Source organism: Crocuta crocuta, unplaced genomic scaffold, assembly GCF_008692635.1.
Source record: "Crocuta crocuta isolate KB4526 unplaced genomic scaffold, BGI_CrCroc_1.0 scaffold231, whole genome shotgun sequence".
In the NCBI taxonomy this organism is placed as follows: Eukaryota; Metazoa; Chordata; class Mammalia; order Carnivora; family Hyaenidae; genus Crocuta; species Crocuta crocuta.
Window position 1 is genome coordinate 3,135,555 of NW_027528357.1, and position 27,851 is coordinate 3,163,405.

Consider the following 27,851-nt stretch of genomic DNA (forward strand, 5'->3'; position numbering starts at 1 on the left):
AAAGCCTAGTCTCTCCTCACACCCCCAGGCTTCTACACAAAATATTCTGGCCTGGAATTTCAAATTCGACCAGTCTTTACTCCCTCTTTCATTTCCAAGAACCCCACGGATAGATTTCAAAATTATTCTGAACTCTTGGAACAGAAAAGACCGACACGGTCTTAAGGACGTATCACAGCACCGACTTCTCCAACACTTCTGTTTGGGGGCTGTTAATATTGGAAAGAATGTCTCTATTCAGAACACTAATAATGGTGTGTTCCTTTCTATGCTGAGCCAAGAGGACACAGCTCGGTGCTGGTGAGATCAGAAGTGAATGAACAATAACTGGGATGGGAAAGCTTAATCAATCAGGGGCCTCAGCAAGGACCCACAACAGGCGGCTGGGAACCAGTAAGACTCCATAACAAACAGGTGCTCCCAGGCGGCCGGCCAAGTGTGAAAGCACACGCCAGCGCCTGCAGGTGCCAGGGGAGGTGGTGACTCTGCCTCAGCAGGTAACCACAGTCCCCTGAGCTGTCCCCGGCTCCTGGCCCCTGATGTGAACTAAAAAAACTATTCAGCATTCAAAGAATCCTATCATCAGAACATTCCATCTTTTGGTTTTAGTGAAAACCCTTGAACTTATTAAAAGATGAGGAAATGGAAATGGGGCCCAAGGCCATGGCAGGGCTGGTGATCGGAGGTCCCTGACTGCAAACCCCAGAATTGCAATTCGAGGAACCCAGTGAGCTGACATTTAGTGTCCGATTGACAACTTCCTACTCAACAGTGGGCGGGCCACGACGAGGCAGAGTCTTCCTCACCTCTCAGTTCCCTTCCCTTTTTCCCCTGAGAGTCAACTGAAGTTCTTACAGAATTTAACCCAGAGGGTTAAATTCCTGGACCTAATTCCCGTGGCCTTAGCAAGCCCAACCATGTTGGGGGTGGGGAGGGGGAACTGCTAAATAATTAAACAATTAGGTCCATAGAACTGAACAGACTGAGGGAGACTTGCCCAAAATAGGTCCGGAAGTGAGGGTATTGAGAGGTCATTTGTCATTTCTACTGTGAAAATTTGGGCTGGAGCCAAGCCCACGTACCAGCCCCTTCCATGTGTGGCTTCAGGGCATAGGTGGCCTTTTGCCACAAACATGGCTTCTTTTCTCTACTTGCAGAGGAAGAGGACATTCACCTATTTTCAGCTGATTCTCTAAGATCTCTGCAAACTGTGCCATGCCCCCCCCACTCCACAGCCCCTGTCCTCTCCCAGTTCTACCCTGACACCTCACCTCTGAGTTTACCTCCTTCTGGCAAACGTAGCAGCTCTGTCAGAGAAGTCTGTGAGACAAATGTCTCTGGATGCCTTTACTTTCTGATTACACTCATGACTCCCTTTCCTGTTTTCTCTCAGATTTTGTCTTGCCAGGGCTTGTGACACATCAGTCTTCATAGGCATCTCTCACAAGGAGAAAGTTCTGTCCTAAAGGGCATTTTATTGTTCTCTCCTGGGTTCTCACTGACTGCATCAAATCTTTTTTTTTTTAAACAATGTTTAATGTTTATTTATTTTTGAGAAAGAGAGAGAGACAGAGCACAAGCAAGGGAGGGGCAGAAAGAGAGGGAGACACAGAATCTGAAGCAGGCTCCAGGCTCTGAGCTGTCAGCACAGAGCCTGATGCAGGGCTCGAACCCACAAACCATGAGATCATGACCTGAGCCGAAGTCAGACATTTAACCAACTTAGCCACCCAGGCGCCCCCAAATGTTTCTTATAGGATAAAACCAGTGTGGCAAATGCCTGCACACATTTTCTTTTTTGTTTTTAATGTTTATTTTCGAGAGAGAGAGAGAAACAGAACTTGAGGGGGGAAGGCAGAGAAAGAGGGAGACACAGAATCTGAAGTAGGCTCCAGGCTCTGACCTGTCAGCACCAAGCCTGACATGGGGCATGACCTGAGCCGAAGTCGGACGCTTAACCAACTGAACCACCCAGGCGTCCCGTGCACACAAATTTTCAAAACAACATTATTTGTGAAATCCAAAAGCTACAAAAACCCAAATCTCCTTCAACGGGAGAATAAGTTGCGGTGTGTCTATATCATAGAATACTATGCAGCAGCAGGAAGGGCCAACCATTAATACACTTTTTTTTTTTTTTTAATTTCTAGGAGAGAGAGAGAGACAGCATAAGCAGGGGAGGGTCAGAGAGAGAGGGAGATACAGACTCTGAAACAGGCTCCAGGCTCTGAGCTGGCAGTCAGCACAGAGCCCGACACGGGGCTCGAACCCACGCACCGCGAGATAATGACCTAAGCAAAAGTCGGACGCTTAACCGACTAAGCCACCCAGGCACCCCCATTAATACACTTTTGATCACAGGTAAATCTGAGAGAAGCCAGCCTCAAAGGGTTCTATCCTCTATGATTCCATTTGACATTTGGAAATGACAAAACTATAGGGACAGGGAATGATTGTCAGGGGTCAGAAGAGGGAATCAGGATATCACTATAAAGGATAACAGGAGGGAGATTTGGGGGAAGATGGAAATGTTCTACATCCTAACTGTGAAGGTTATCCAACACTATACAAGTGTTAAAACTTACAGAGCTAAATTTTCAGTAAGTTTATGGTATGGTAATTAACAATAAATGAAATGTAAAGATAAAGGCAAATACTCAGCATGAATCCAGCCCTTCCCTGAAAGCTTCAAGCCAGCCCCACAATAACACCTCTTGTCCCTCATTCCCCCTCATCTACCTCTTCCTATTCCACAAGGTGGCCAATAGCTGAGCCCCTCAAAGTGGGGGATTCCTACTGAGGGGGTTTTAGCGGGATCGAGAGAGGGCATTACAGAGCTTCAGCTGGCAGGATGAGAAGGGGTTACTTTCTTTTTTTTTTTTTAAATGTTTTATTTATTTTTGAGAGAGAGAGAGAGACAGCATGAGCGGGGGAGAGTCAAAGAGAGAGGGAGACACAGAATCTGAAACAGCCTCCAAGATCTGAGCTGGCTGTCAGCACAGAGCCCGACGCGGGGCTCGAACCCATGAACTGTGAGATCATGACCTGAGCTGAAGTCAGACACTCAACCGACTGAGCCACCCAGGCACCCCAAGAAGGGGTTACTTTCTGATGCTCCTTCACATCTGACAACATGGAGCCAGGGGTCTGAACAAGATTAGGGTGGGGGCGATCAGCCTGGATCTTGGAAATCCCCCACTAAGGTCTCTGATTAAGAAAGAGAGCAAGTGTCAGTCTCAGAACCATGAGCAGCTAAAATTTAGTTCCCCTGTTTTGTCACAAAAATGTTCATGTTTTGAATTCCACGTTGTTAGTCCATCTTTTATTTGGTTGAAAGAAAACTTAGAAAAGCAATATAGTAATTTCCCAGATTTCAGAGCCTGAATTTTTTTCCAGACCCATAGTAACATTTCAATTTATTTTGTTTGTTTGTTTGTTTGGGATCTCAGAAGATTTTACTCACTGGGGCAATAAACGTGACTAAAATTCAGCAAAAGAAAACAAACCCAATGTGGGTGCCAGTGGTTTATTGACCTCTTTTGAGGAAAGGATGCCATTCGGAGCAACTGTCCATAGGACGTTCCTCCACATCCCCTGAGCCAGAACTAACAAAAGAGGAGACAGACCTGCCAGAAGAGAAAGAGTAAGCGAGGAATTCCTGGACATTAAATGCCATCTGATGCCAAGGAGAATGTGACAGGGGCTGGGTCCTCGCCAGTGCCGTCAGCAGAATGGCCACACCCGCCCCCGCTTTTAGGACCTTCAAACCACCCAAGCGTGGCCTCCGCCAATAGGATGGGTAGGATTACAATGGAAACACCAGGCAAGAGTGAACATTCCATTTTTACTGAGGTCCACATTTTCTAAAACAATGTCACTGACTGAAAAGGACAGGAAATAGATGACCCTGATCTTACAAACAAACAAACAAACAAACAACAAAACCCCAGAAATTTGCATGGTAAAGTAAACCCACAAATACATTTGAAAACATAAACAGAATTCTTAGCATTATCCTACAGAAAAAGATGCCCATTCCCCACCAGAACCTTAACTAGAATTTCCTGGGTCCTTGTCAACAAAACGGCATTTCATTAAAAAGCAATCCCTGCCAATGTGACCCAGGGGGTAATGTCTGTTTTACTATATATTTCTTTTCATCTTAATAGATTTAATGTCCTTCAGTTTTCAACTAGGTTCTTGATATATTGGTGATAGTATAATCTTCTGCCCTATTTTTTGCAAACCATTTCCCAATGTACTGCTTCCCCTTAGCTTTTATTTGTGGTTTTCATTTTACAAGTAAGACCTTTTATAACTTAATGCAGTGGCATACTTAAAAGCCCTTCCCTTTGGAATCTTTTTGACAGGTTTGATTATTAAAATAATCTTCATCTACCAGAAACAAACTAATCATCACCTCTACTTCTTTTTCTACTGTTTAATGTGTTACATTCAACTCTTTAATCGGTCTGGAGTTCATTTCGGTATTGGTCAAAGTATTTATTTCCATTTAGCATACCTCCTTCCCAGTTATGAATGAGGCTAACTCATCCCCATTGATTTCAACCCTAGGGTAAGTTGCTCTGTGGAGTGAGGTCTGCTTCATCTGGCAGCCAAGGAAAGAGCCAGGACCACATTGTTTTAATCTTTAGAGTACACGACATTTTAATATCTAGTAGAAATTACTTCTCCTAATGCTTTCGACTAATATGTCCCCAGTTCACCAGGGGAAATGTTTCTCCAGTTATATTTCATGAAAGAGATTCTGAGTCTCTTCTCTGAAGAACCATCCATCCCCACCGCTGGTGCTATAGGCCTGCATCCACCAGCTTGGGGAGAGAAGGCAGGCTCATGGGATGGCGGGTGGGTGGGATTCCTGGGGTCCAGGGTAGAGCAATCTGCAGGAGATACCCCATGTCCAACACACACACCAACTGCAGTTACAAGGAGGAAGGAACTGGAGTCCTGAGGGTGGGCTCTCCCAGGGCAGTGTGGGGTCAGCACCATCTCTAGGGATGGATGCTGAAGACTGCTACTGCCCTGCCGGGAGGTGACCAGGGAGGTGACCAGGAAGGACGCGTTGGGAGGGAGGAGAGCATAAGGGTGCCGTCACCTTCATGAAAAGAGAATGATACCCACCCCCAGCAGTCAGAATTCAATCAGTAGGGGAACAAGAGTGTCTTCATTTCTCCCAGACCATAAACTGTTTTCTTAGGGAAAAACTGGCTAATTTATATTCTTGAGGAAAAATGTTTTTAAGGGGACATCTTGAGAGGAAAAGTGGTCATAGAATTCTCACTGTCCTCTTTCTGGTTTCGTTACAAAGACCAAAGCAGAGAGAGCACGCAGACGCTCCCAGGCCTTCACACACATGTGCACCAGCATGCTTACAGACACACCCTATGGGGGCAGAAAGGGTTTTCTCCTGCAAAGAGGAGCACCGTAGCCATGGCTCCTGTCTCCGTGATAGGGGTCTTTGCTCAGGGGGCAAATGCTAGATTTTCACATCATATTAGTTCCCCGGGGCTGCTCTACCAACATACCACAAACTAGGAGCTTAAAATAGAAATGTATTCTCTCACAGTTTGAGAGACTGGAAGTCTGACATCTAAGTGTCAGCAGAGCTCTAGAGGATGATCTTTCCTTGCATCATCCTTGGCATTCCTTGCTAATAGATGTATTCTCCAGTCTGACTGTTTTCACGTGGCTGTCTTCCTCACATACATGTCCAGATGTCATACACATGTGTGTCGCTTTTCCTCTTCTTCTAAGGAAACCAATCATATGGATTAGAGTCCACCTTAATGACCTCATCTTACCTTGATTACATCTGCAAAGACCCTATTTCCAAATAAAGTCACATTCATAGGTATTCACAGGGGTTAAGACTTCAATTTATCTTTTAAGGGGACGTTTGACCCTTAACAATCATCAACCAACCTTGTTCACTAAAGTCATTGCATAAACCAGCAGCTCTGTGTCGACCCCATCTTTTTCCTCCAGGATTTCCATGATATTTGACCAGGGTTTGACTCCTAGGAGCAAAGCAATAGTCATTAGAAACAGCAAGTCAATGTTCCTTATCCAATTCATATCACATTTTATCCAAAGACTCATCACCCAGCGACGACACTGTCTTTCAGTCACCAAATTTCAAAGTGTAACACTATCCTTGGGTGGACTGGAACCTGCTTCTCATTTGGCAATAAGAGACCACACCATTCTCGTTCACTTGAAAATGTATACTCTTTAATGTCAGGATGTCTATCCATTTGCTTCAAAGCTCCCTTTATATTAAATATGTGATTTGAAAAAATCCATTCACATGCAGCTTTTTAATCAGTGAACTTCACTCTCTGAGCATGGAAACTCTCGATAAATCCTCTCTGAATGTCCCTTAGCATGTTATGCTCTGACCTCCTGCAAGGAAAATGGACAAGGGAGGACTTTACATTGACTCCAACCCTGGACTCCAAGAAGTAACCCTGAAATATCCATCTGGCAAACACTCTAAGAACACAAGTATATGACCTCTATTCAATCTAGACACAAATACCGTTTAAGCATCAACAGGGTGCAAAGAACAGGGTCTAGTGGGAGGCTGCCTTCAAGAGGTTTATAAGCTAGTGGAACACTTAGACATAAACTCAAGAACATATGCCAGCACAGACTAAAAGCATTTAAAAGGCAAAAGCTAAGCCTGTCACTCAGCAAGGGAGTTCTCTTGCAGTGCAGATGGTCAAGGAGAGTCTAAGGCGAGAAGTGGCTCTTCAATGGGGCTTTGCAGGTGAAGGTTCAGGGGTGGTTAGTCCCTGGCTCCAGGAGAGGGCAGGAAAACCCATCACATTCAAGACTGATAAGCCAAGGCCAAGGTCACAAAGGGAACACAAAATCCGGACACAATTTCCTATGCCTGAAACAAACATTTGAAGTGAAGTATTGCTTTACCCTTGGCTTGGTGGTAGGGAATGTGAAGCCTTTCCTGCTTTCTCTACACAGATCTCAAAGAGAAATTGCTTATTTTTGCTGATAAGAGTAAATTCTGATATAACAGAAAAGCAGTGGCTTCCAAATGCTCGTTCTTGGATGGGTTATGTCAGAGCTGATTTCCTGGCCTGGAGAACAAAACTCCCCAAAGGCAGCAGTGTTATCTGTCTTCTGTATCTGCTTTCAGCACAGTGCATAGCCCATAATAGGAGCTCAATAAAATGTCTGAATAGTAAATGAGGATCTCTGAGAGGGCATGAACTATGTTAAGCTGGAGAAGTTTTAAAAACAACCAGAGGGCAAATGCATATAGTAAGAGAAGGAAAGAGGCAGGAGAATTTTTAAAAAAGAACAGGCACCTACTATATGATGTTAAAAATGCAGATAGTTTAATTTGGAGGTCTGCTGGCTCTCCTAGCTAGTGAACAGAAAGCCTCCTCCTTTGGCCAAATTGCCAGTCGGTCACTACTAGGCAAGCTTCTCTAACTCTACCTAATTCCAAACACAAGACCATGATCTTTTGCCCATTAACTTCTGAAATATCTCCTTGCTGATTTTTTACTATCCAACTATTCTGAAGTCCTCACCTGCCCTTCAAAGTCCTCACCTGTCCAGCAAAGTAACATTCTCTCTCCTGCCCTCATTAACAGTGAATCAATGTGGTCAGTAGGTCTTGGGTCGCACTGTCCAGGTAAAGTTCAAGCACTTCTAATGCTTCTGCTGTGTGTAGGACAAGTGCATCTTGTGTTATTCACACTCGGCACCCAACCTCAGCATAAAGCACAGGTTCTAAGCCACCTATGGTTAAAAGGAAGACCAGCATTGAAAAGAAACATCTCCATTGGCGCTAGTGGGCCCAGAACGGGCATCCTGGTAGCATATTTTGGAGCCAGAGAGGCCAAACAGGGCCTGGGGAAGGAAAGGCCAAGAAGCAAAGGCAGGCTTAGAGGGAAGAGGGAAGGAGGCAGATCATACAGACATACCCATATGCACACCTTTTAGTCCTTTATAATGAAAATATTCAAACACTGACTTAATAGAAAAATGGGCTCTTCAGCTGTGACATCTTATTACCTTTTAAAGATTTCAAGTCTGGAAAGTTGCATATATTCCTACACTATTGAGATGAGTGTTCATTCTCCTTTGATTGTTTTGGGACCAGAAAATAGGAAGGATTTAAAAGAAAGAAGGTAAAGGGGAGGAAACATTTTGGTGCAACAAAACAGCCTTGGCAGGGCTCAAGCTGGCCATGTGAGGCCCCATCAGCTTCTGCTTCTCCAGGAGCCGCAGCTGCTGGAACTACACGGTCCAGGTCTACCCCTCCCCCCACCAACCTCTACTTGTGCCATTCAGAGTGTGTGTGCTTGTGTGGGTAGGGGTGGTCCTGTATTCGAACCGTCAACTATATGATCCTACCCCTTCACATGATAGAGAAAGAAACTGAGCCCCAAACTAGCGGAATGAACGGAGTCTCAAGAAATCCATCTAAATAGGAGTGTTCGTATCAACCTTGGAGAATTCCCAAGATGGAGCACTTTGTCTTTTTGTCTGAGCACTAATGAAGTCTATTAGAAGACAGTAATTTCCCTAATCTTTACCTTCTGTCTCTCTCCAGTTCCACCCTCAGACAACAGCTCTGTGAGTAGAGGCTCCATGAGAGCCCATTTTTCCTCTGATGTATCAAGTACATCATTGGCACTTAAATATTTATCAGATAAATGGATTTTATACACAGACACAGAATCTGTTACGTGACGCCAGTAGCTGTAACCGTCATGGTGATGGGTGGTGGTGGTGGTGACACCCACGCTTACCTACTGACCTCCTACATGGACTCCCAGGCAGGTCCCCTTTTCTGGCCAAACCACAGTGCTGCTCTCAACCCAGGAGAAGCCAGCCCACAACGGATGACTCGACACTTTCTCCCCCTTACTTTCCTCTTAGGTCTCTAGGGTAACTTCTCCCTGACCAAAAAAGAGATTTAGCCCGATGCCTTCTAGAATTGGTCTACCACTCAATCAGAAGATCCTTGCAGCGTGTTCCATGCCTCTCTACATGCCTGACAAACACACATAACAGATACTTCCACTATAAATAACCATGGAAACCGAGTTTGAGTTTTGTCTACCATGCTTTGGGAGTTCTTCACGGATCAGTGTATCCTGGAGCAGAAGTCAGAGACAGGATTGCTTGAAAGGATGGGTGGATTTGTTTTCCCTGTTAATCACGTGTGGTACACACATTTGGGATTTATGTCATATCTCATTATACCACATTCAAATGAAAACAGAACTTCTTTAAGAGCAGTGCTGACCCAAATTAGGGGGACTCAAGACTTATAAGTGAAATTTCAAACTATGTTACCCTGTCTGGTCACTTGCCCCACCCTCTGAGAGGCAAACTCATCTAATCAGAGGTAAGGGCACCTTCCCAGGGGGGACAGAGGGCTCTCCACCAGTTTCCTGCCAACCCCACAGGGACAATCTCAATAAAAGAGAGTCTGTGATGGCAAAATGACAAAGACAGGCTCCTATACACACTCACTGCCTTTCTCTGTTCCTGCCACACCCTTCCACTAGGAAGGGAAAGTGACCTGAAGATGCAAGAAAAGAGATGACCCAGCAGTTTGAGCAGATGGGTGTGATACCGTGCCACGTCCCAGACACTAGCACCAGCCCGCCTTTGCATTCCAGCCCTGGGACAAATGTGCCAACTGCCTGGCTCAAATGGGACATTTTTAATGTTCCTTAATTCATAACTATGTAGTAGTCCCTATGATGGACTACAACCCCTCAGCTCATACCCAGGCCCCACAGCCGGCCTACTCCTGGCCAAAGGGCAAAATCATCCACACTCACAGGACGAGCCCTACTGGTTAACCCATGTGCAGCAGGTGTGATCTTCATAAAGCAGCCCAAGGAATTTGTTCTGGACTCCATCTGCTGAAGATGGTAGTCATTGTTGAGGACTCATAGTTTAGGTGCTGGTTTTCTTTGCTGATTATTTAAATCTGACAGTTTTCATCATCCAAAAGAATTCCTTTCTATTTACAAAAACTAAAATGCCAGCCTACACTTCAGCAGGTCCATTCTCCACCCTACCCCACAGAGGGATGGCTCTAAAGCCACTTTGAGGAGTAAAATTTATGGCTTATTTATAAACCTGTGCACCAATGGACATGCTCGGTTGGTCCTCAGTCACCTCCGTCTAGCCCTTCACCCAGCTGAGAGGGAGAGAGAGAGCTGCTTCTAATCCTGTGAGGTGGAAACACACCTGGAAGTCATGGCTCCCTCTGCAGAGCATCCGGACATATTTATACGTTTTGTTCCATCACAGGGCTCAGGACCAATTTTACCAGCAGTAAAATAGGATGATGTTATATGTATGCACTTTAGAATCATGGCCAAGACCACACATGTCCACAGAGAAACATGTTATTGAACCATGTGATATGGTATGTCTGAGTTTTTCCATTGGGGTTTCTTTTTTTTTTTTTTTTTCAGCTGCTAGCGCTCAGTAGCAGACAGATGGCAGTAGCTGCCAAGAAGTTAAGAAATTTTATAGGCAGACCATCAAGTTGAGAAAACAATCCATTAGCTGCCTTTTTTTTGTAACAAATTGAGAAAAGATGGCCATCATTCTCTCTCGGGGAAGACACTGAAGAAAAGAGAGAGCCTCTGGCTGGGCTGGTAGATGGGGTCTTAGATGTGGGTACCAAGCTCTGGGTGATCTCAAGGACACTCCTCTATCCACACTCCCCCCCCTCCCCCCACCACACAGTCTTCATGCAAAGTGAAGTCTAAGGAAGGAAATTTTAAGTTCCCAACTAAATGAAGCCAAAGGAGGACCCCAAAGACCATGAGAAGGCTTATCCTTTGAATATAGCCTCCATGAGGAGGGTCCATGGGTTACCTGAAATTTAGGACAGGATAACAATTTAACTGCCCCCAAAGTAATGCCCAGAGTTGGCAGATGGAGCACAACCCCTCCAAGGACCAATAAAAGGGTCCACCTCGTTGTCTTCCCACACACCCACCTTTGGCCCTAAACCTCATTAAATAGAAACACAAACCCTGGTTTCTGAACCACTGGCTGTCTTCATTAAGGATTCTCAGCTGGTTCCATAAATCTGCTCTTGGCCGTAAGAGATTTAGAATCTGGCATGGGATGGAAGCATGCTGTGGTAGAAAGAAACACACAGGCCCACTCTGGTCTGGGATTCATCTTCCAGATTCATAGCCCTGTCTATGCACGAGGGCTTGTCTCTCTCACACAACCTGTGACCCACCAGGCCTGGGGCTAACATCTGCCTGGGCATTTGTGGGAAAGGAATGGGAGCTCAATTTATGGCCCTAGAGGGCTTTCACTAGCTGATATTCCGACTTCCAAAGAAACTAGTGAGCTGCTTTCTTTCATCTGTGGATTCCATAATGGAAGGTGAGTCTCTGAGCAACAGGGAGCCCAGAGACAGAAATGGTTTGAATCATGGAGTGCGATTTAGGCCCCTTGTTCCTTTTTGACGGTGGTAGCTCAGCTGATGTGTGCCTAAGTGTGCACAGAAATATATACATGGAACTGTAAGGAAACACACCAACATGTGAACAATTATTTCTGTCTGGTGAGATTAGAGGTGATTTGTTATCATCTCCTTTATATTTTCCACATTTTCTACAGAGAGCTTTACTGTTCTAATCATAAAAAGAAAAACAAATAAATGCTATGAAGTTTTTGATTTTGAGTCTTTGTGGGGATGATAATAGTATTAATAATGTCCTACTATAGAACCAACCCAAATATGTTTTTTTTATTTTTTTATTTTTTTTTTAATATTTTTATTTTATTTCTAGGAGAGAGAGAAAGACAGCGTGAGCAGGGGAGGGTCAGAGGGAGAGGGAGATACAGACTCTGAAATAGGCTCCAGGCTCTGAGCTGACAGTCAGCACAGAGCCTGACGCAGGGCTCGAACCCACGAACCGCGAGATCGTGACCTAAGCGAAAGCCGGATGCTTAACCGACTAAGCCACCCAGGCGCCCCACCAAATATGTTTTTTAAAAGGACAAAACAAAAAGCCCCTAACACGTTAGCTTCAGGCTTCGTAATATTATTGAGGCCACAGCATGTTACACGCTAAACCCAATCCAAAGGCCTTCCATCATCGAGTACGTATGGAAGGCCTGCATGCTATGGAGCAGCTATGAGCTCAGAAACCAAGGGGAGAGCCAAAGACCCTGCCCTCAAGTAGGGCACACAGTCGTTGGAAACATCAGTGACAACAACACGGCAGAGAAGGGGGCATACGGGGCTCTGAGTGCCCATGATGGACCCGAGATAGGGAAGGGACAGTGCAGGCCAGGTGGGAGGTGGAGGGTAACAGGTGGACAGGGCCTGGGTGGTGAAGGGTCAGTTACAGGGTTTACACCTAATCCTGCAGGCAGGGGGAAGCCGCTGGCAGGGAAATATTAGGACCAAAGTTGTGTTTTAGAAGACTTTCCCAATAGCAGAGGTGAGGGTAGTATTTCAGGGAGGTGAGGGATGCCAGGTGACAGATGGTGAGGGCCCCCACTAGAGGGACCTGGGATGGAGGGAAGGAGGGGAGAAGATTCAAGGAACAGCTAAGGGTCAGAGCCAATAAAGCAGGTGTGAGATGAGGAGGAGAAAGGAGCCAGGGGGACCTGGACAAGGGAGAAGTGGAGAAGGGGCTGGCTCTGTGTTCAGTGGACGGGGCTGGGGACAGCTGAAGTCACATGACTTCAGCTCAGGTCATGCTCTTGCAGTTTATGGGTTCAAATCCCATGTCAGGCTCTGTGCTGGCAGCTTAGAGCCTGGGGCCTGCTTCGTATTCTGTCTCCTTCTCTCTCTGCCTCTCTCCCTCTCACTTTATGTCCCTCAAAAATGAATAAATGTTAAAAAACTGTTTTAAAAAACAAGGTAAGTTCAGGGTCTGCCCTGTCTTGGGCAAGTTCATGGGTGCCTTTTTTTTTTTTTTTGCCTCTGTTAAAGCACATTCCACCCCTAATCTTTGTATACTTACTATTCTAAAAATGATGTTTCCTCAAGTGGGGAGTCTGCACAATTGTTCACACTCAATTCTGTTTCGAACATGTTAAAAATGGAAGCCTGCCTACAGTGGGCATCTTTGCAACAGTGGGTGGGGACCACTTACCCCTTTTAGTGTCAACAGCGGTGACGGCCTGAATCAGAAGAGGGGCATTGGACTCTGAGTACTCCACAAAGACCAGCAGCAGCTTCAGGGCTGTCTTCACCACCAGGCGGAACTGTGCAGAAAAGAGAAAACCAACGTGTCACTGCAGACGGTCTGCATACACCCAAAGGCACGCTGGCACCCAGTGCTTGCTCTGGCCGGGGGAACTCTTCCCTGAGCACACAGATGCCTTTGCTGGATACCTCAGAAACAGGAGTTAGTGTTATGCCCACTGCACAGATCAGGAAACTGAGGCACGGATTACCCTGCCTAACCCAGAAACAGAATCAGAATTTGAACCCAAAGCCTCTGGCTCCAGAGCCCATAGCCTGTGGTCTCTCAACCATCAAGGTAGCACTTGCCAAGTCTGTTGCTTCACACTATCCAGACTGGAACACTGCAAGGTAGGAATGATCACAATGCTCGTTTTTCTGGTAAGGAAGTGGACCCAGGAGGATAAAGGACTTGCCCAAAGCCATACCACCTAGCTGAGGCAACTGGGAATCTGAACCATCCTGCTGGGCCCAGGGCACAGCACTAGTGAGGAGCCACCAACAGCCTGGGAGGCCTTCCCTGTACAGGTCACAGGTCACCCACCCAGAGAAATTCCCAAACCTTCCAGCTGAAGATCAGCCAGCCCTGGGGGCTACCTGTGGCAGCCTGGGCTGGGGGAGGGGAGGGTCCATGTCACCTCCCTCCCAATCCCCTGGGGGCTGCTGCTGCAACTCATCATCTATAGTCCCCCTACCCTGAGCCTCGCTTCCTTCCAAGAACCTCCTCCTAAAGGAATTCACCCACCAACTCTCTCCTGGAAATGGGTTCAAATCACACATCTAAGAAACAAGGAGCCCATCTTGGGCTATCCCCACCCACTTGCTTGGCAGGGCCCCACCCTCAGAGAGTAATATTTTCAAGGGGAGGGGGGTTTATCTGCAGTGTTTCCAGAGGACCTGGAACTGCATTTGGCATTGGGTGGGCTCTGCAATGCTTGCTCAATGAATGAATGAATCAGTTAATGACCAGTAAATCCCTGACCCCTCAACTCTATCACCTTGGTTGTGCAGAATCAGCTTCAGGTCCTCCATTTGCAGCACAAGGAAGACCCAGGGTCGTCTGGGGGCAACAGCTCACATTAATATACTAGGGTCCCATGTAGATCTTACAAGGAACTTGGAACATCCATCGTGCACTCCAGCACATGGTGTAAATTACCCTTCTTAGGATTGCCGGTGGCCTCCATGTTGTTAAATCTGATGGTTACTTCTCTGCTCATTTCAACCCCTAATGGCATATGACACAATTGCTCCCTCCAAGAACCATTTCCTCTCACCATGGCCAATCTCAGTCTCTCACCTGAGTGGCCGCTCCCTTGCTGGCTCCTTCTAGAGTGCTCAACCTCTAGGTGGGGGAAGGCTCAGAGTTCACTCCTGCATTCTTTCCTTTTCTTTCCATACACTCCCTCTAGGTAAGCTCATCTAGTCTCTTGGTTTTAAATTCTGTCTATGACTTGACGCTAACTGTTGCACTCTAGTCCTGACCAAACTCCTGGGCTCTGGCATCGCTACTCATATGCTAACAAGCACCTCAAATTCAGGTGGCCAAAAGAGAGCCCTTGATCTCATGTAGGCTCATTCCATCCCACCTGCTCCCTCCACTCCCCACGTCAGCTCGAGGTGCCACCACCCACTGAGTGGCCAGTGCAGGTAACTTGGTACTTCTCTCACGCCATTCCCACAGCAGATCCACCCACCAGTGCTGTCAGATCTCCTCTTAAGAGCTTCCCTGAATCCATCTACCTCTCCATCACACTGTCCATCCTGGCCCACTGTAAGAGCCTCTTAAGTACTTCCAGAAGGCTCCCCAGCTTCCCCAATGTCCGAATGGATAAAATTTAGCTTCGGTGACCACCACACTCTCAACCCTCCCCCCTGACCACTGAGCTCAGGATGGAATCCACTCCCACAGCCTTCATATCTCGGCCCACCCATGACTCTCTTTCCTGCCCAGTGTGCTCCCTCCATCTACCTTTCTGCAGTCATGTGATGATGTGTTTTTAACATACTAAAGCTTGCTCATGCTTCGAGGACTTCTCAGGGGCTATTTTCTGCCTGAAACCAGTCACCACAGAACTGGCCTTTCCTTAGACTTCAGGTCTGAAAAATTTCCCTTCATGGGATATGCCTTCCTAATTCCTTCATCTAAAGGGACTCCTTGGTCACTTTCCCCTCAGTGCTTTATATTCTTCACATCCTTTACCATGACCTCAAATTGTTACATATGCACCTGACCTTCCTCTGCTGCCCCCAACTAGGACATAAGCTACCTGGTAGCAGAGGTGTTTTAGTGACACACCAGAAACAGCCTCTGTCCCAGAGTAGCTGATGGGTCAGGACTGCACTTGAGGCTTGTTCTTCAAATGCATCCCCCTTAGGTCACGAGGAGCACACACCTTGCCCCAAGCCTCCATCCTCCACACCAGCCTAGTTCTCGGCAATGTGGGTCTCGGACCAATGTGGGGGTGGGGGTCCACAATGGTCCGAATGAAAAGCATTGCCTTGGGCTTCCGTTCTCACCGTTACAGCCTTACCACACTGAACACTTAATTCTTTAGAGGTCTTTGAACTCTTTACAGGGTTTTTACTTTCATAACTTGAGTCCTCACATTCAGTCCTCTGCTCCTGGACTAGCAACAGACTGAATTCCAGGGTATTTTTTTTCAACCACAAAGCTGGGGGTAGAAGAGGAAGGCAAGGCCTAATGAACTGTGCTATCTTTGTATGTTTAGAGCTATAGACATTTCTTCAAGTAAATAAAACAACCTAGCAAGCCCAGGCCACTTCCTCAGTGGGCGGCCTATTATTAAGGAGATTAAGCCTTCTCAGTGCCTTCCTGGGCAAGATCCTGGCTCCCCTCGCCCCACTCCCATCCCACAGGAGCCCTCTCACATCCCTCTCATCAAGGTTCCTCCTGAGCATCTCTGTGGTCACAAGATCTTGGCCAACACAGTCCCAGGGACTCAGAACCCATTAGCTACTCTCCCCCATGAAGCCTATTTTTAAAAAAAACCACTGTTTTCTAGCAAAGTCTTTTTTTTTTTTTTATTGGTCTCAACATGTCTATTCATGTCTGCTTCTCCTTTGCTATAAAGGCTCTGTTTAGAGTTCTTTTGGCCTTGTATTTTTATTTAAAAAAAAAAAAATCCCAAACTGTTCTGATTCATGATTTTAGGCTTCTATGAATTTGGCTTCTATTGAGCCTGAGTGTGTATTTACGTGTGTTTGGAAGCCTTACTATGTGAAATTAATACCAAACATGTTTGATAGTTAAACTACTTTAGGAAAAAAGCAGAATGTGAGTTTATGGAAACACACGGTACTAATCGCAAGCATGTCCTAACTAATCACCAAGTACGTCCGGCACGACTCCTCCCCAGAAATACCTTATTAGCATCACTGCAGAGACTTGAAAGTAATAAAAGCACATTACTTTAAAAGGTTTCTACATCAACCCTTATTTATCCAGAAATCATTTAATTTGATGCCCACAAGTATCTGGAATACAGTCAAAACCCTCCAAAGCTTTGGAACAGCCACAGTGGAGGCCACACACCCATCCGTCCAAGTCCAAACACGCTGCTCATCTCAAAGCTCTTAAAAACCCACTCCTGGCTCCACTGCACTTATCTTGGACACATTTTAATAGAAACGGTTATGGGAAAGGCCAGCCCATATCCACTGGGAAGGGAAAAACCACAGGACAGGGACAGGTAAGGAGAAGCGGGCCCAGCATGGCGGCAAGAGCAAGGACCACGAATGAGGAAGGTGGGAACAGGTGACACACACACCACACATGGCTCAGCCACTGACGGCCCCTCACAGGGACAAGGCGGTGTCCCTGCAACCTGAGCTACTGGATTTTAGCTCTGCCTGTTGCTCCTTTGTGTGCTGATGACACGTCCCAATGCAGTGACTTACAGCCTCCAGCACTTGTCCATCTGTCTAAGAATGAAGGAAAATCAGTAAGAATTGATTCTCCTTCTGAAGGTACACCAATCACATGAGAAACTGAAGCAAGAAGCCCTGAAACAGTTAAATGAATACAGGGCAAAAGGGAGTCCATCTCAGAAGCAGCAGGTCAAAGACAAATGGGCAAGTTCCTTGCATCTGAGGATCAGAGGGGCCACCCGCTAAGGCTACCACAGAAGAAATTCAGAACCTGGATGGTGGTGGAATAGGCTGACCCCATTTAAGGTCCTCCCTGCCCCAAGATGCTGTGCTGCTTCCTTCGACAATGTTGAGTGCTTTCCAGATGCCCAGCACCTGTGAGGATAGTTAGAAAGCCATGGCCCTGCCTTCAAGGAGATGGTCATCTCACTGCCGAGAGAAGACTCGGAATATGTCCATACCCACATGATTGGATCTTATCTGTGCTACAGGCCCTCAGAGCCAGGCTGCTGAGGACAGAGAGCACTTGCCAGGAGACAGCCCTTTACAGCAGGGAGGGAGAGTCAGAAGAACAGGCTCGGATCTGATCCAGCCGCCTGTGGGCTTCCGCGCAATGCAAGAGCTGTATGTCAGCCTTTGGGATCATGCTCCCACGAATAATCCCAGTTCCTTAGGGCTAGAGGAAACACACCGGGGGTCTAGATTCAGCCTTTGAGCTACACGTTGCCTACATTTTCTGTAATTACATGCTAGGGGAGCCTAATATTCTATTTTAACACTGTCCATTATAATAAATTATGCTTCATATTGCTTTCAAACACGTAGCTAAATCATAGTATTTAACAGGACTCTAGACAACCCCTTTGTTACGAGGGCAGGAGAACAGGCAGCCAGCTGTGAACTGTGCTTCCCCTAAGTATTTAGCACACCTTGGGGGCAACTGGGCGGAGGTTTACTTTCAGCGACAATGATCATCTTGCACTCTGTTCTTACTCAGCATAAAATAGAGGCCATGAACCTTCAGGGGAACAGAGATGCCTTTTGACCCAGGGATGTAACATCTGTCAGGTCAAGCCTCTGTCTGGGGATCAAGCCTCCGGGGTCCATAAACATGTTGGGGATCTAATGTCACCTCCATGCCAGGAAGCTGGGCCTCGGAGAGGAGTGGCAGGATACTGTTGAAATAGGACCTTTACCTTTTTTAATTTTCTGGACCAACCCACAGAGAGGGTGCGGAGTCAGCCAGCACAGAACCCGGGCGACTGGGTTTTAGATACAGTATAACTACCAGATGTATGGAAAAAGCATAAAAGCCAGTTTCTCAATAATTTTGCACAGTAGAGCAAACTGGAACTCCTGTCATGTTTTATTGTACTTAGAGAAACACAAGAACTATACTTAGAAGGTCAAATATGCTGCTTATTAAGTAGAAATAAAAGTATTCCAAAAAAAATTTCCAAATTCCTACTCGTCTTCTAAAACTTCAACAACCATAAAAAGAAAACAATTTCTAAACCTCAGGATTTAAATTACAAAGGGGTTAGAAAAACATGCTTCATTCTGTTTGTTTCATTTTCCACTAAAAAGCATAAATATATGTTCTAGAAGTGGATGCTGGTTATTAAAACTGAATTAGAAATTGGTAAGATAACTTGAGTTATAAAGCTTTTCCACATTGGTTACCAGGTTACCAGAAGTAAGAATATATAGACTATTTTAACAACAAGAAAGAATCAAGCAAGTTAAGATACTTTCAAGTCTTTCACACGTAAATACTTTATTCCAGTGGCATATCCTTGAGCTCAGAATTGGCCCCAAAGCCTTTGTAACTGGTTATCAAACAGTCCAACAGATACCTCTGACCCTGAATCTGTCCCTTTCTAAAATGTCATCTGCAAAATGAACTGGGTCTTGTCAAAAATGAAGTGTGGGCCCAGACAGATTACCTGAGTACAGAACTCTGGGCTGTGGTTTTGCAGGTACCTGGCACAGGAGGAGGCATGTAGAGACCAGGGCTGGCGCACCTGCCCAGACAGGAAGTCTCACCTGTACCAAATCCACATGCTATGGCCTCCGGGCCTGATGGCTAACCTCTGTATGACCTGATGGAATTTGCAGAAAGGGAACCAAACTACATTTGTGATTCATGTAGTAGCCAGGTGTGAGTCTGGGAACCTGGTAAGTGTTTATGAGTTAATGGAGAGGAAATCTTTCAGGATGTAACACACAGCAGAATATTCAGAAGTAATTAAGTATCAAAACAATAAAAAATGCTACCAGTGAACATTTTCTTTCGTTTGAGATAAACTTCTGGGGCTTAGCAGGAAGTTTCTTTAGAGAGCAATGAATAAAAGTGGACAAGGCCAGAAAGCACCCCCTTTGCTAACTCTCAGGATACACAATGGAATTATGAAGAGTTAGTTGATAAGAGGGAACATATATCCACTGTTATTGTTAACTAAGGAATACCAAAACCTCCACACTAAACTACTGCCTTAAAGAACACCCTGGTAATATCTGCCAAATGAAGGGGGGACATCAACACGGTTGATACTTGTCCAGTTAGTGACATCCCCATTCTCAGAGGCAAAATCTCATGTTCTAGAAGGCTGCATAACTTGTCACACAACTAATTTCTGAAAGACATCAAAGGAAAACACAAAGGCCAATCCGATTCTCTCTGCTATCCTATGGGGAGCCCCATCTTTCTCTCTGGTGCAAACACGTAAGCCTTGGGGAAATGCTACAAATGTTCTCTCATGAGTCATAATCAAAATTAAAGATTTTTCCTAAGTAAATAATCAGCCCTGGAAACCTGGCTGAGGANAGATGGAGGGAGGCTGTGGGGAGCGGGGTTCACAGTACTAGTATAAAAGCAAACCTGAGTTGACAGAGCCAGGCCCAGGCTGGCTCCTGGAAGCCTATGCTTCCTCTCATTCTCCTGCCCATCCAACTCTCCTAGAGTGGTGCTTCCCCAGCAACAGCACATTGGTGGCTCTGGGGTGTTTCCATCACTCCCAAATATTCTCCTGTCTTAGAATCACCCATCCCTAGCCTCTCCAAATGCTAGAACACAGCTGCTAGTCCTGACCAAATGCCCTAAAAGGGCAGAGGGGTCAAAGCCCAACTCCGCTCCTGTTTCTCTTGCTCATGGGGATCTTGCTTGTGGAAATCAGTGAGCTACTATTCCAGGTTATCAATAAGCCTCTTTAGAATTATGGTTCCCTCCACAAATCAGCTCCCTGATGCTGATCACCTCAAAGTGGATTAAAGAAACTGCTGTCCAGTGCTGTGGCTGGAGAGCCATTCGGGACCATAGGGTCCTCTCAGCATGCTGGCTGCCGTAAGATCTGGTCTCTCTCCCTGACATCTTCCTAAAATAAGAACGAGTAAAACTATGTCTTCTCTTTTTTGTCTTTTTCTTGTTCTGATATTATCCTCATATGGGCATCCAAGAGATCCTACAGGTGAGAATGAGTTTTCTAGCTGTATTTATCCAAAAAAACAGAAGGACAGCAATAGCCCTAAGGGAAAGATAGCCCTTGGTGCCCACTATCTCTCTAACGCAAATATTACTTGAACATTCCATTAAAACTTGTAGAAATTTTTAAAATCTTACCTAATGCAACAATGATAAACACAGAAAAACATTCAAACATAACCTCATTCACTAAACATGTTTACATGAAGTTAGTAACAAAGCTCTTTAAATACTATAATATCAAACAATTTGATTAACAAGAGAAAAGTCAAATGAATTTAGTACATTTCTATAACTATTACATAGGCATTTAATGTTTTTAAAATAGTATGACACATGGGGCGCCTGGGTGGCTTAGTCGGTTAGGCGTCCGACTTCCGCTTAGGTCATGATNTGTACAAAGTTAATCCTTAAATCTATATAGAAGTATTTCAGGTGATTCCCCCTCTTTTTTGTATTTCTAAAGTTTTATACAAAGAGAGTATATACTCTTATGATCATAAAAATTCAGTCAAAGTTTTACAAACCCTAAGTCCTCACACCTGCTGTCAAGAAACTAAGCAATCAACAGGGGTGCCTGGGTGGGTCAGTCCGTTAAGCTTCCAATTCTTGATTTAGGCTCAGGTCATGATCTCATGTTTCATGAGTTCAAGTCCCACTTGGGATTCACTCTCTGCCTCTCTCTCCCTCTCAAAAATAAACAAACTTAAAAAAAAAAAAAAAGAAACAAAGCAATCAAAAGACAGATTTAACAACTTTGGAATTCTATAATGCACAATTATCAATATGTAAAAAAAAAAAAACATCTTTGGTGGAAAAGGGGGACAACGTGCATGAACCAATGGGAAATGTCGGTGGAAGGAAACTAGAAAGAGTCAGATGGAAATGCTATAAACAAAAAGCACTGTTAAAGGGAAAAAGAATGAAAAAGAATGTATTTCACAAGTTCATCAGGAAGACTTGACACAGCAGAGCAGAGACAACAGAAACTGCCCAAAATGCAACAGAGGGAAAGAGAGCGAATCAGTTTTAACCACACAAAGCATATTTTGATGTCAATCACAGGCAACACTTTAAATCCTGAAACTTTCCCTTCCCAGACAGAAGCCAGATGCAAGAACACCTCAACAAGCATCCTACTAAAGGGAAAATGATTCTAAGCAAGGCGCACAATCTCAATCTCAACTTCCTCGTGTCAAGCTCCAAAGCAGCAGAAATTAAAAATCATGGAAAACTATGCACTTCAAACAACAGCACATCTGACGTTCCACTGGAGTGGTAACAGGAATTCAAATAACATCTTACAAACATGGAAACTCTTAGTTATTGCATTTGAACATATAAATTAACATACTCCTGCGTAATACTTGTAAGAATAAGTGAGCAGAATATATGATGTTTTGAGAAGTTATAATACAGGCATCTCACACAAGGTAAAATTCACATCCCAAATTTCAGAAGGATTATAGATGAAGTTGAAAATTTATACCCTACACTTTATTATACCTTCCAACTGATGCCGCCTGGCAACATGCTCCAAAGGCTTTCTGGATGAAAGTCTCATAAGCACTTAGAGGGGAAAGAGAGTGAGAGAGTGAGAGACAGACAGACAGACCTGGGACCAGCAGTTTCCAAGTAAGCAGGTTCTGGCAAGCTGAGCCCATCTCCTTCTTTCTTTCTTTCTTTATTTTATTTTATTTATTTCTGAGAGAGAGAGACAGCAGGAACAGGGAAGGGTGACACAGAATCCGAAACAGGCTCCAGGCTCTGAGCTACCTGTCAGCACAGAGCCCGACGCGGGGCTCGAAACCACGAACCATGAGATCATGACCTGAGCCAAAGTTGGTCACCCAACCGACTGAGCCACCCAGGCACCTCAACCCATCTCCTTCTTTAAACAGGCGGTTGGGTGGTGCCTGGGTGGCTCAGTCGGTTGAGCATCCGACTTCAGCTCAGGTCATGACCTCGCAGTTCATGGGTTCGAGCTCTACATCAGGCTCTATGCTAGCAGGTAAGAGAGTGCTTCAGATTCTGTGTCTACCTCTCCTGCTATGTTCTTTCTCCCTCTCTCTCTCAAAAATAAAGACTAAAAATAAAAAATTTAAAAAAAAATAAACAGGAGGTTGGTAGAGTTCAGGGAAAAGAGATGCTGACTTATAACACCCGACACCAGTGTGCAAATATAATGCTCAGTGTTCTACCTATTCCTCACTATTATTATCCCTATTTTATAGATTATTATCCGCATTCTATAGATGAAAAAACAATCCACCCAAAGAATCACACAAGTGTACTTCGTCTCAGAGCTCCGCACTTAACAGCAGATGCAGCATATGTTGACTTTCACCTTGGAACTCAATGAAGAAATGAGGCTGGATGATCAGGGTTCAGCGTCTTCCCACTAGCTGCACCAAAATGGTCTAAAAACGACAATCTGTCAGCCTGCACACTGCACTGGCTTCTGCATTCCTTGCCTGTATCGACATTTTGGGTAATGACAGAGAAGCTCTCCTCATTAAATTTGTGTCAAATAAAACTAGGACTAACAGTTAACACGATGAATGGCCGAAGCAAAATGCAAAATCATCTCAAGACTGGAACTCTGACCGATATCCATGGGGAAAATAATGCAAAGCTCTGCATTTAGGTGTATATCAATCACAGAGATGCAGAACGGAAGAAACTGGCAAATATGGATGTCTAAAAAACAAACAAACAAACAAAAAACCTCTGGGAAGTTTAGTGCATTATCAGTCTGATTTGAGCCAGCACCCAGGGCTGCGGCTGAAAAGCCTCATCAATACAAAGTGGGATCTGTGGAAGAAGGATGCTATTCCCAGTATGATGAGGGACTGCAAATTATGTCGCCAAGGACTATCTGTGGCAGCAGTCAAGCTTAGCTTGGACAGGGGACATGCTGAGTGCCTTATAAAACTCCAAGAGCTTTCAAGGGGAAGCGAGCTTGTGCTGCTCCAGAAAGCAGTGCGCGGTGTCTGCTCAACGCAACAAGAGGCAGCCCTGGAGAACCCATAAGGAGGCAGGGTTTGTTTAATGTCAGGGGGGTGGATACGAGTCCCAGGAAGGAAGGCCTCCCACCACTTCCCGGACCCAACAACAGCCCTCCCTCTGCCTCTAGAAGGATCAGGAATGTGGCTGGTGACATCGTTAACAAGACCTCGCCCATCTCCTCAAGGCCAGGATTCTATTTTATATCATGTGACCCAAAAAGAGCTCCAGGTCTCACTCACAGGTGGGGCATCTGCAGGGATCAGAGGGCACGCCAAGGACTTGAGACCAAAGGGTGCACTCAACGTCCTCCCCTCTTCCTGGAGCAAATGGCACCGTGGAGGCACTGGCTTAGGTGTCCTCGTGGACACTGCCTCCACCTCAAAACCAGCATGCCAAAGCTCTCCTGCCAACGAATCTCAGGGTCCAACTTCTCTGTTCCTGCCAGAGGCAATGCCAGACTCCTAGCTGCTCTGATTCAAAATCGTGACTCTATCTTTGATTCCTGCTTCTCCTTATCCACATCCGGAAACCCAAACCTATCAGGCTTTTCCTCGAGACGTCTCCATATCTCCACTGTTCTGCTTCCCCTGCAACTTGTGACCAGGTGTCACCACCTCACCACTCTGCTACTGTGCAAGCATGTCTACCTCCAAACAAGCACAAAGGAAGGCCAGAGGTCTGTGATCCGCAACCTGGGGCACAGCTGAAAAAAATTCCATGGTGGGGGTGAGGGGGGACAGGAAAAGAGAGAGAGGAGACTGAACCAAGGTGGATGGCAATCCAGAGAGGGATGATTCCATGCCTGCAGCAGAGGTATCCCTGGAGAACCCACAGGAGGTGGGGAACCTCGGGCCTCCCCCATAGGCAAGAAGGTGATCTGTAAAAAGAGACACTCTTTCTGTGTTAGAGGGATGGAAGGCCATGCTTTACAGCACAAGCTGAATCATTTCACCCCAATTTATTAGACTTCTGGCTGTGGGAGAAGTCGGGAGACGGGCATCTGCTTCCAACCTCTGACTGCAGACTTTAAAGATGGGCTTTTGTAAATAAAATGAAACACAGTATTGAAAACACTTTTTTCCTTTCTTTTTAAAAAAGTAATTATTTGGCTGCAAATGCATCATTTTCTCCTCTGGCTAGGAGTCTCAAATATCTGCAAATATGCATTGCATAATGACCCACTGGCAGGCTGCAAGATCACATCTTGTTGCCTTTCATGGAAGGAAAACGAACAATTATGAAAACGGAATGACAAAGTTTCTCTAATCCAAGATTTCATTTATTGACTCTGTGCCTGTTTAAGGCTAAAACAATACGATTTCAAGGTAAACCTTTTAGATTCCAAGAAATTGGACTGTTAGTCAAAAGAAAACCCTAGGACCTCTGGCTTTCTGGACTTCTTAATTTGAACTTGAAAAAGCTATGCGTAAGGAGGGGACAGAGGCTCCCTTCCCAAAACCTAAGGGTTTCAGTCTGTGCACCCATGCTTCTTGCAGATACTTCACTATCCAGACATGGGGGTAAGGGGGGATGTTAGGGGCCTCCGTTGCTGGTTTTGCAAATAAGAGCAGATCTCATTAGAACTACATGGAAAATCAATCTGCTGGCTGCTGTCACTGCTGACTTCCAGCCACCAGCCTGGAGCTGAACACACCCTGCAGAACAGAGCAAGTCCTGTATGTGACACCACAGTGGGTGGACCTAGGCAGGTCACCCATGGTCCCGTTTCTCACAACACTGTAAGCTCCAAGGCTCAGGCTGACCATTGGCTCTATTTTCTTGTCCTCACAGGGACTGGCTCAGTGTGGAGCACAGGGGCTGGAGACTACCATGGACCCTCCTTTGGGCAATCAAAGATGGAGGAAAAACCAGCACTGATTTAGTACAGATGCCCCATGTGGCTGGGGAGAGAAACACCCCACCTCTGACAGAGGCCTCAGGGAGAGAAGCCCAGGGTCACGAACACTGTCTGCTGGACAGAGAAAGGAGGCTGGGATAGAATAATTCCTACAAACCCATCTTTGAAGACTTCTGATTTTTAGGATTTCTCCATGTTACATAGAAATGCAATAAGGAGGTTCCATTTCATTTGCTTCTCTTAAAAGAATGATTCCAAAGAAAACTCAACAGGATGGTATTGCAACACCAAGGACTCTGAGTCCTTCCCTCCCTTCTACTGAGCAGAGAAATGACCACTGTGGGGACTGTTTCCTCCTTCTCTTCTCCTTTTTCTTTTTCTCCCCTGGGGTCTCTCATCTCACGTTTCCCCATCTCCCTGTCTTCCCTCCGTGTATTTCCCTCTATATCCTTGCTTCTTCCTCCCGACCCACCACCTAGATCTTGCCCTTGCTCTATGACCTTCTTGCTGATAAGCTAAAAGACTGTCACTTTTCCTACTATGTTAGATTTTATTTCCTTTTAGAAATAGGGCTGGCTATTGGTGTTTTATCGACTATAGTAAAGCTACAAGGATTTCTTTATTTGTCGATAACATGTACCAGAAGTCATTTCTATTGCAGCATCTCCTCCCCTCTCCCTAGACTGTGGGGTCCTCAAGACCATCCAAAGAGCTTGGGAAGGGAGCAGCTTTCAAATGAACACGAAGCTTGGGGAGGGTTCCCAGCATAAGGAAAAAACAGAGAACACTGAAACAAGATATGAGATAGAAATCTTCCCTCAGCCTGGCGAAATCAACCTAGTAAAGCCAGCATTTCATTCAGCATCTAAGGTCACCTACAGCAGTTTGTAAATAGAGTCATTTCCATTTTCCATAGAAAAAAAGCCAAAAACTGGGGCGAGGGAGAGATTGAGAGACAGACAAAATTATCAGTCTTCTAAGAGAAACCATGGCTATTTCTACTATGAAATGGGGGGAAATCGATCATCAATAATATGAGGAAAAGGAAAACTGAGAGGGAGATGTAAGGGTCAACCAAGGATATGGGACACAATGAGTACTGTGCATCAGTGCCATCCATAGAGAAAAGGCCCTTCTCACGACACAAGGGCACCATCATCAGGATGACAGTCTGCAAGGACGATAAACCTCAAATGGAATCTCTCCTCGACACAAAGTCAAATCAGGGCTGACCGTCCCTGCAGCAACCCCAGAGTCTTTGGGAAGCAGGTAACAGGAGAGGTCTGGCCAAGAGAGAAGACACCACCATGAGCATATCGCTAGTGCACAGCAGCCTTGATAGGCTTGCCAAAGTGGGGTGGCAGTGAGGACAGGGATGGGAGCAGTTTGGGCTGATCACGGGCTCTCCGGACGCCCCCCAGAATATTATGTTGACTCTGTGACCTGTGTAAGTCAGGTTCAAGTCCCCCGTGCAGACCCTTTAGATGCCCCGCTGCCTGATCTCGTTGCCCACTACCGTCAATTTCATCTCCTCCACACTGCCCCTCCCCATCCTCACCCCAAAAGCTGACGACACTCCAGCCTCGGTTCACTCACACCTGCGCAGGACAGGATCCTCATCTTACTCCTCCTCACCCCCCCTCCAAACGGCCTCTCTCATGGCCCCCACTGAGGTTGCAGGGAAGACCACGCCAGGCTTGCCCAGCGTGCGGTACACCTCAAGGGATAGGGTTAATCTGCCCCCTTGGCGGGGCACTCCCAGGGCGTGGGATCAAGTCGTGTTGGATCAAGTCATCACATGCCAAGATCCATGGGAGAAATTAGAGGATTCTCCCAACTAAGCACTCTCTTCTCAATTGCAAAATGAGGATGATGCTCTTTACCTCATCACGGTCTCAGTGGATTAAAGGAGGTGTAATGCTTACAGAACACCTACTGTGGTGTCTGGGGCCTGGTCAATCTTTACTAAATGTTAAATTACTTCTATAACTGATGGTAGAGTTGAAAGGGGGTCTCAAATTCCTTCAACTGCATATAAAAATATGCACATACCTATGCACAACACACAAATGTGTCCTGACGTCATTGAACATAAGTGAGCATGAAATGGAACAGGTAAGATTGATACCGTATCTATGGTACAATTTTTAAGTTAAACACTAAAAACTAGAGGTGCCAAAAGCATCTGATTAAAGCTTAAAAGAAGAAAACATAAAATGCATTAAAAATTCATAAGCTTTTTGCAATTTGAATGTATTTTAAAATCTGTAAAACAGTCCTCTTCACTTATCCTGTTACAAGGCTGGAACCAAGCTGAATAGACTTCCTTTTCACAAAACCATCTCAGAGAGAACAAAAAGAAAGGT

At 45.6% G+C, this 27,851-nt stretch overlaps 1 protein-coding gene across 1 annotated transcript in view; it reads right to left on the reverse strand.

The window, feature by feature from the left end:
* The window catches only part of FHOD3 (formin homology 2 domain containing 3), a 403,414-nt gene that overhangs the window by 162,226 nt on the left and 213,337 nt on the right, over nt 1-27,851 (reverse strand). The window contains 2 exon segments of the mRNA XM_077753850.1: nt 5,944-6,038; nt 13,155-13,266. Of these exon segments, the coding sequence (XP_077609976.1) occupies nt 5,944-6,038; nt 13,155-13,266 (207 nt within the window).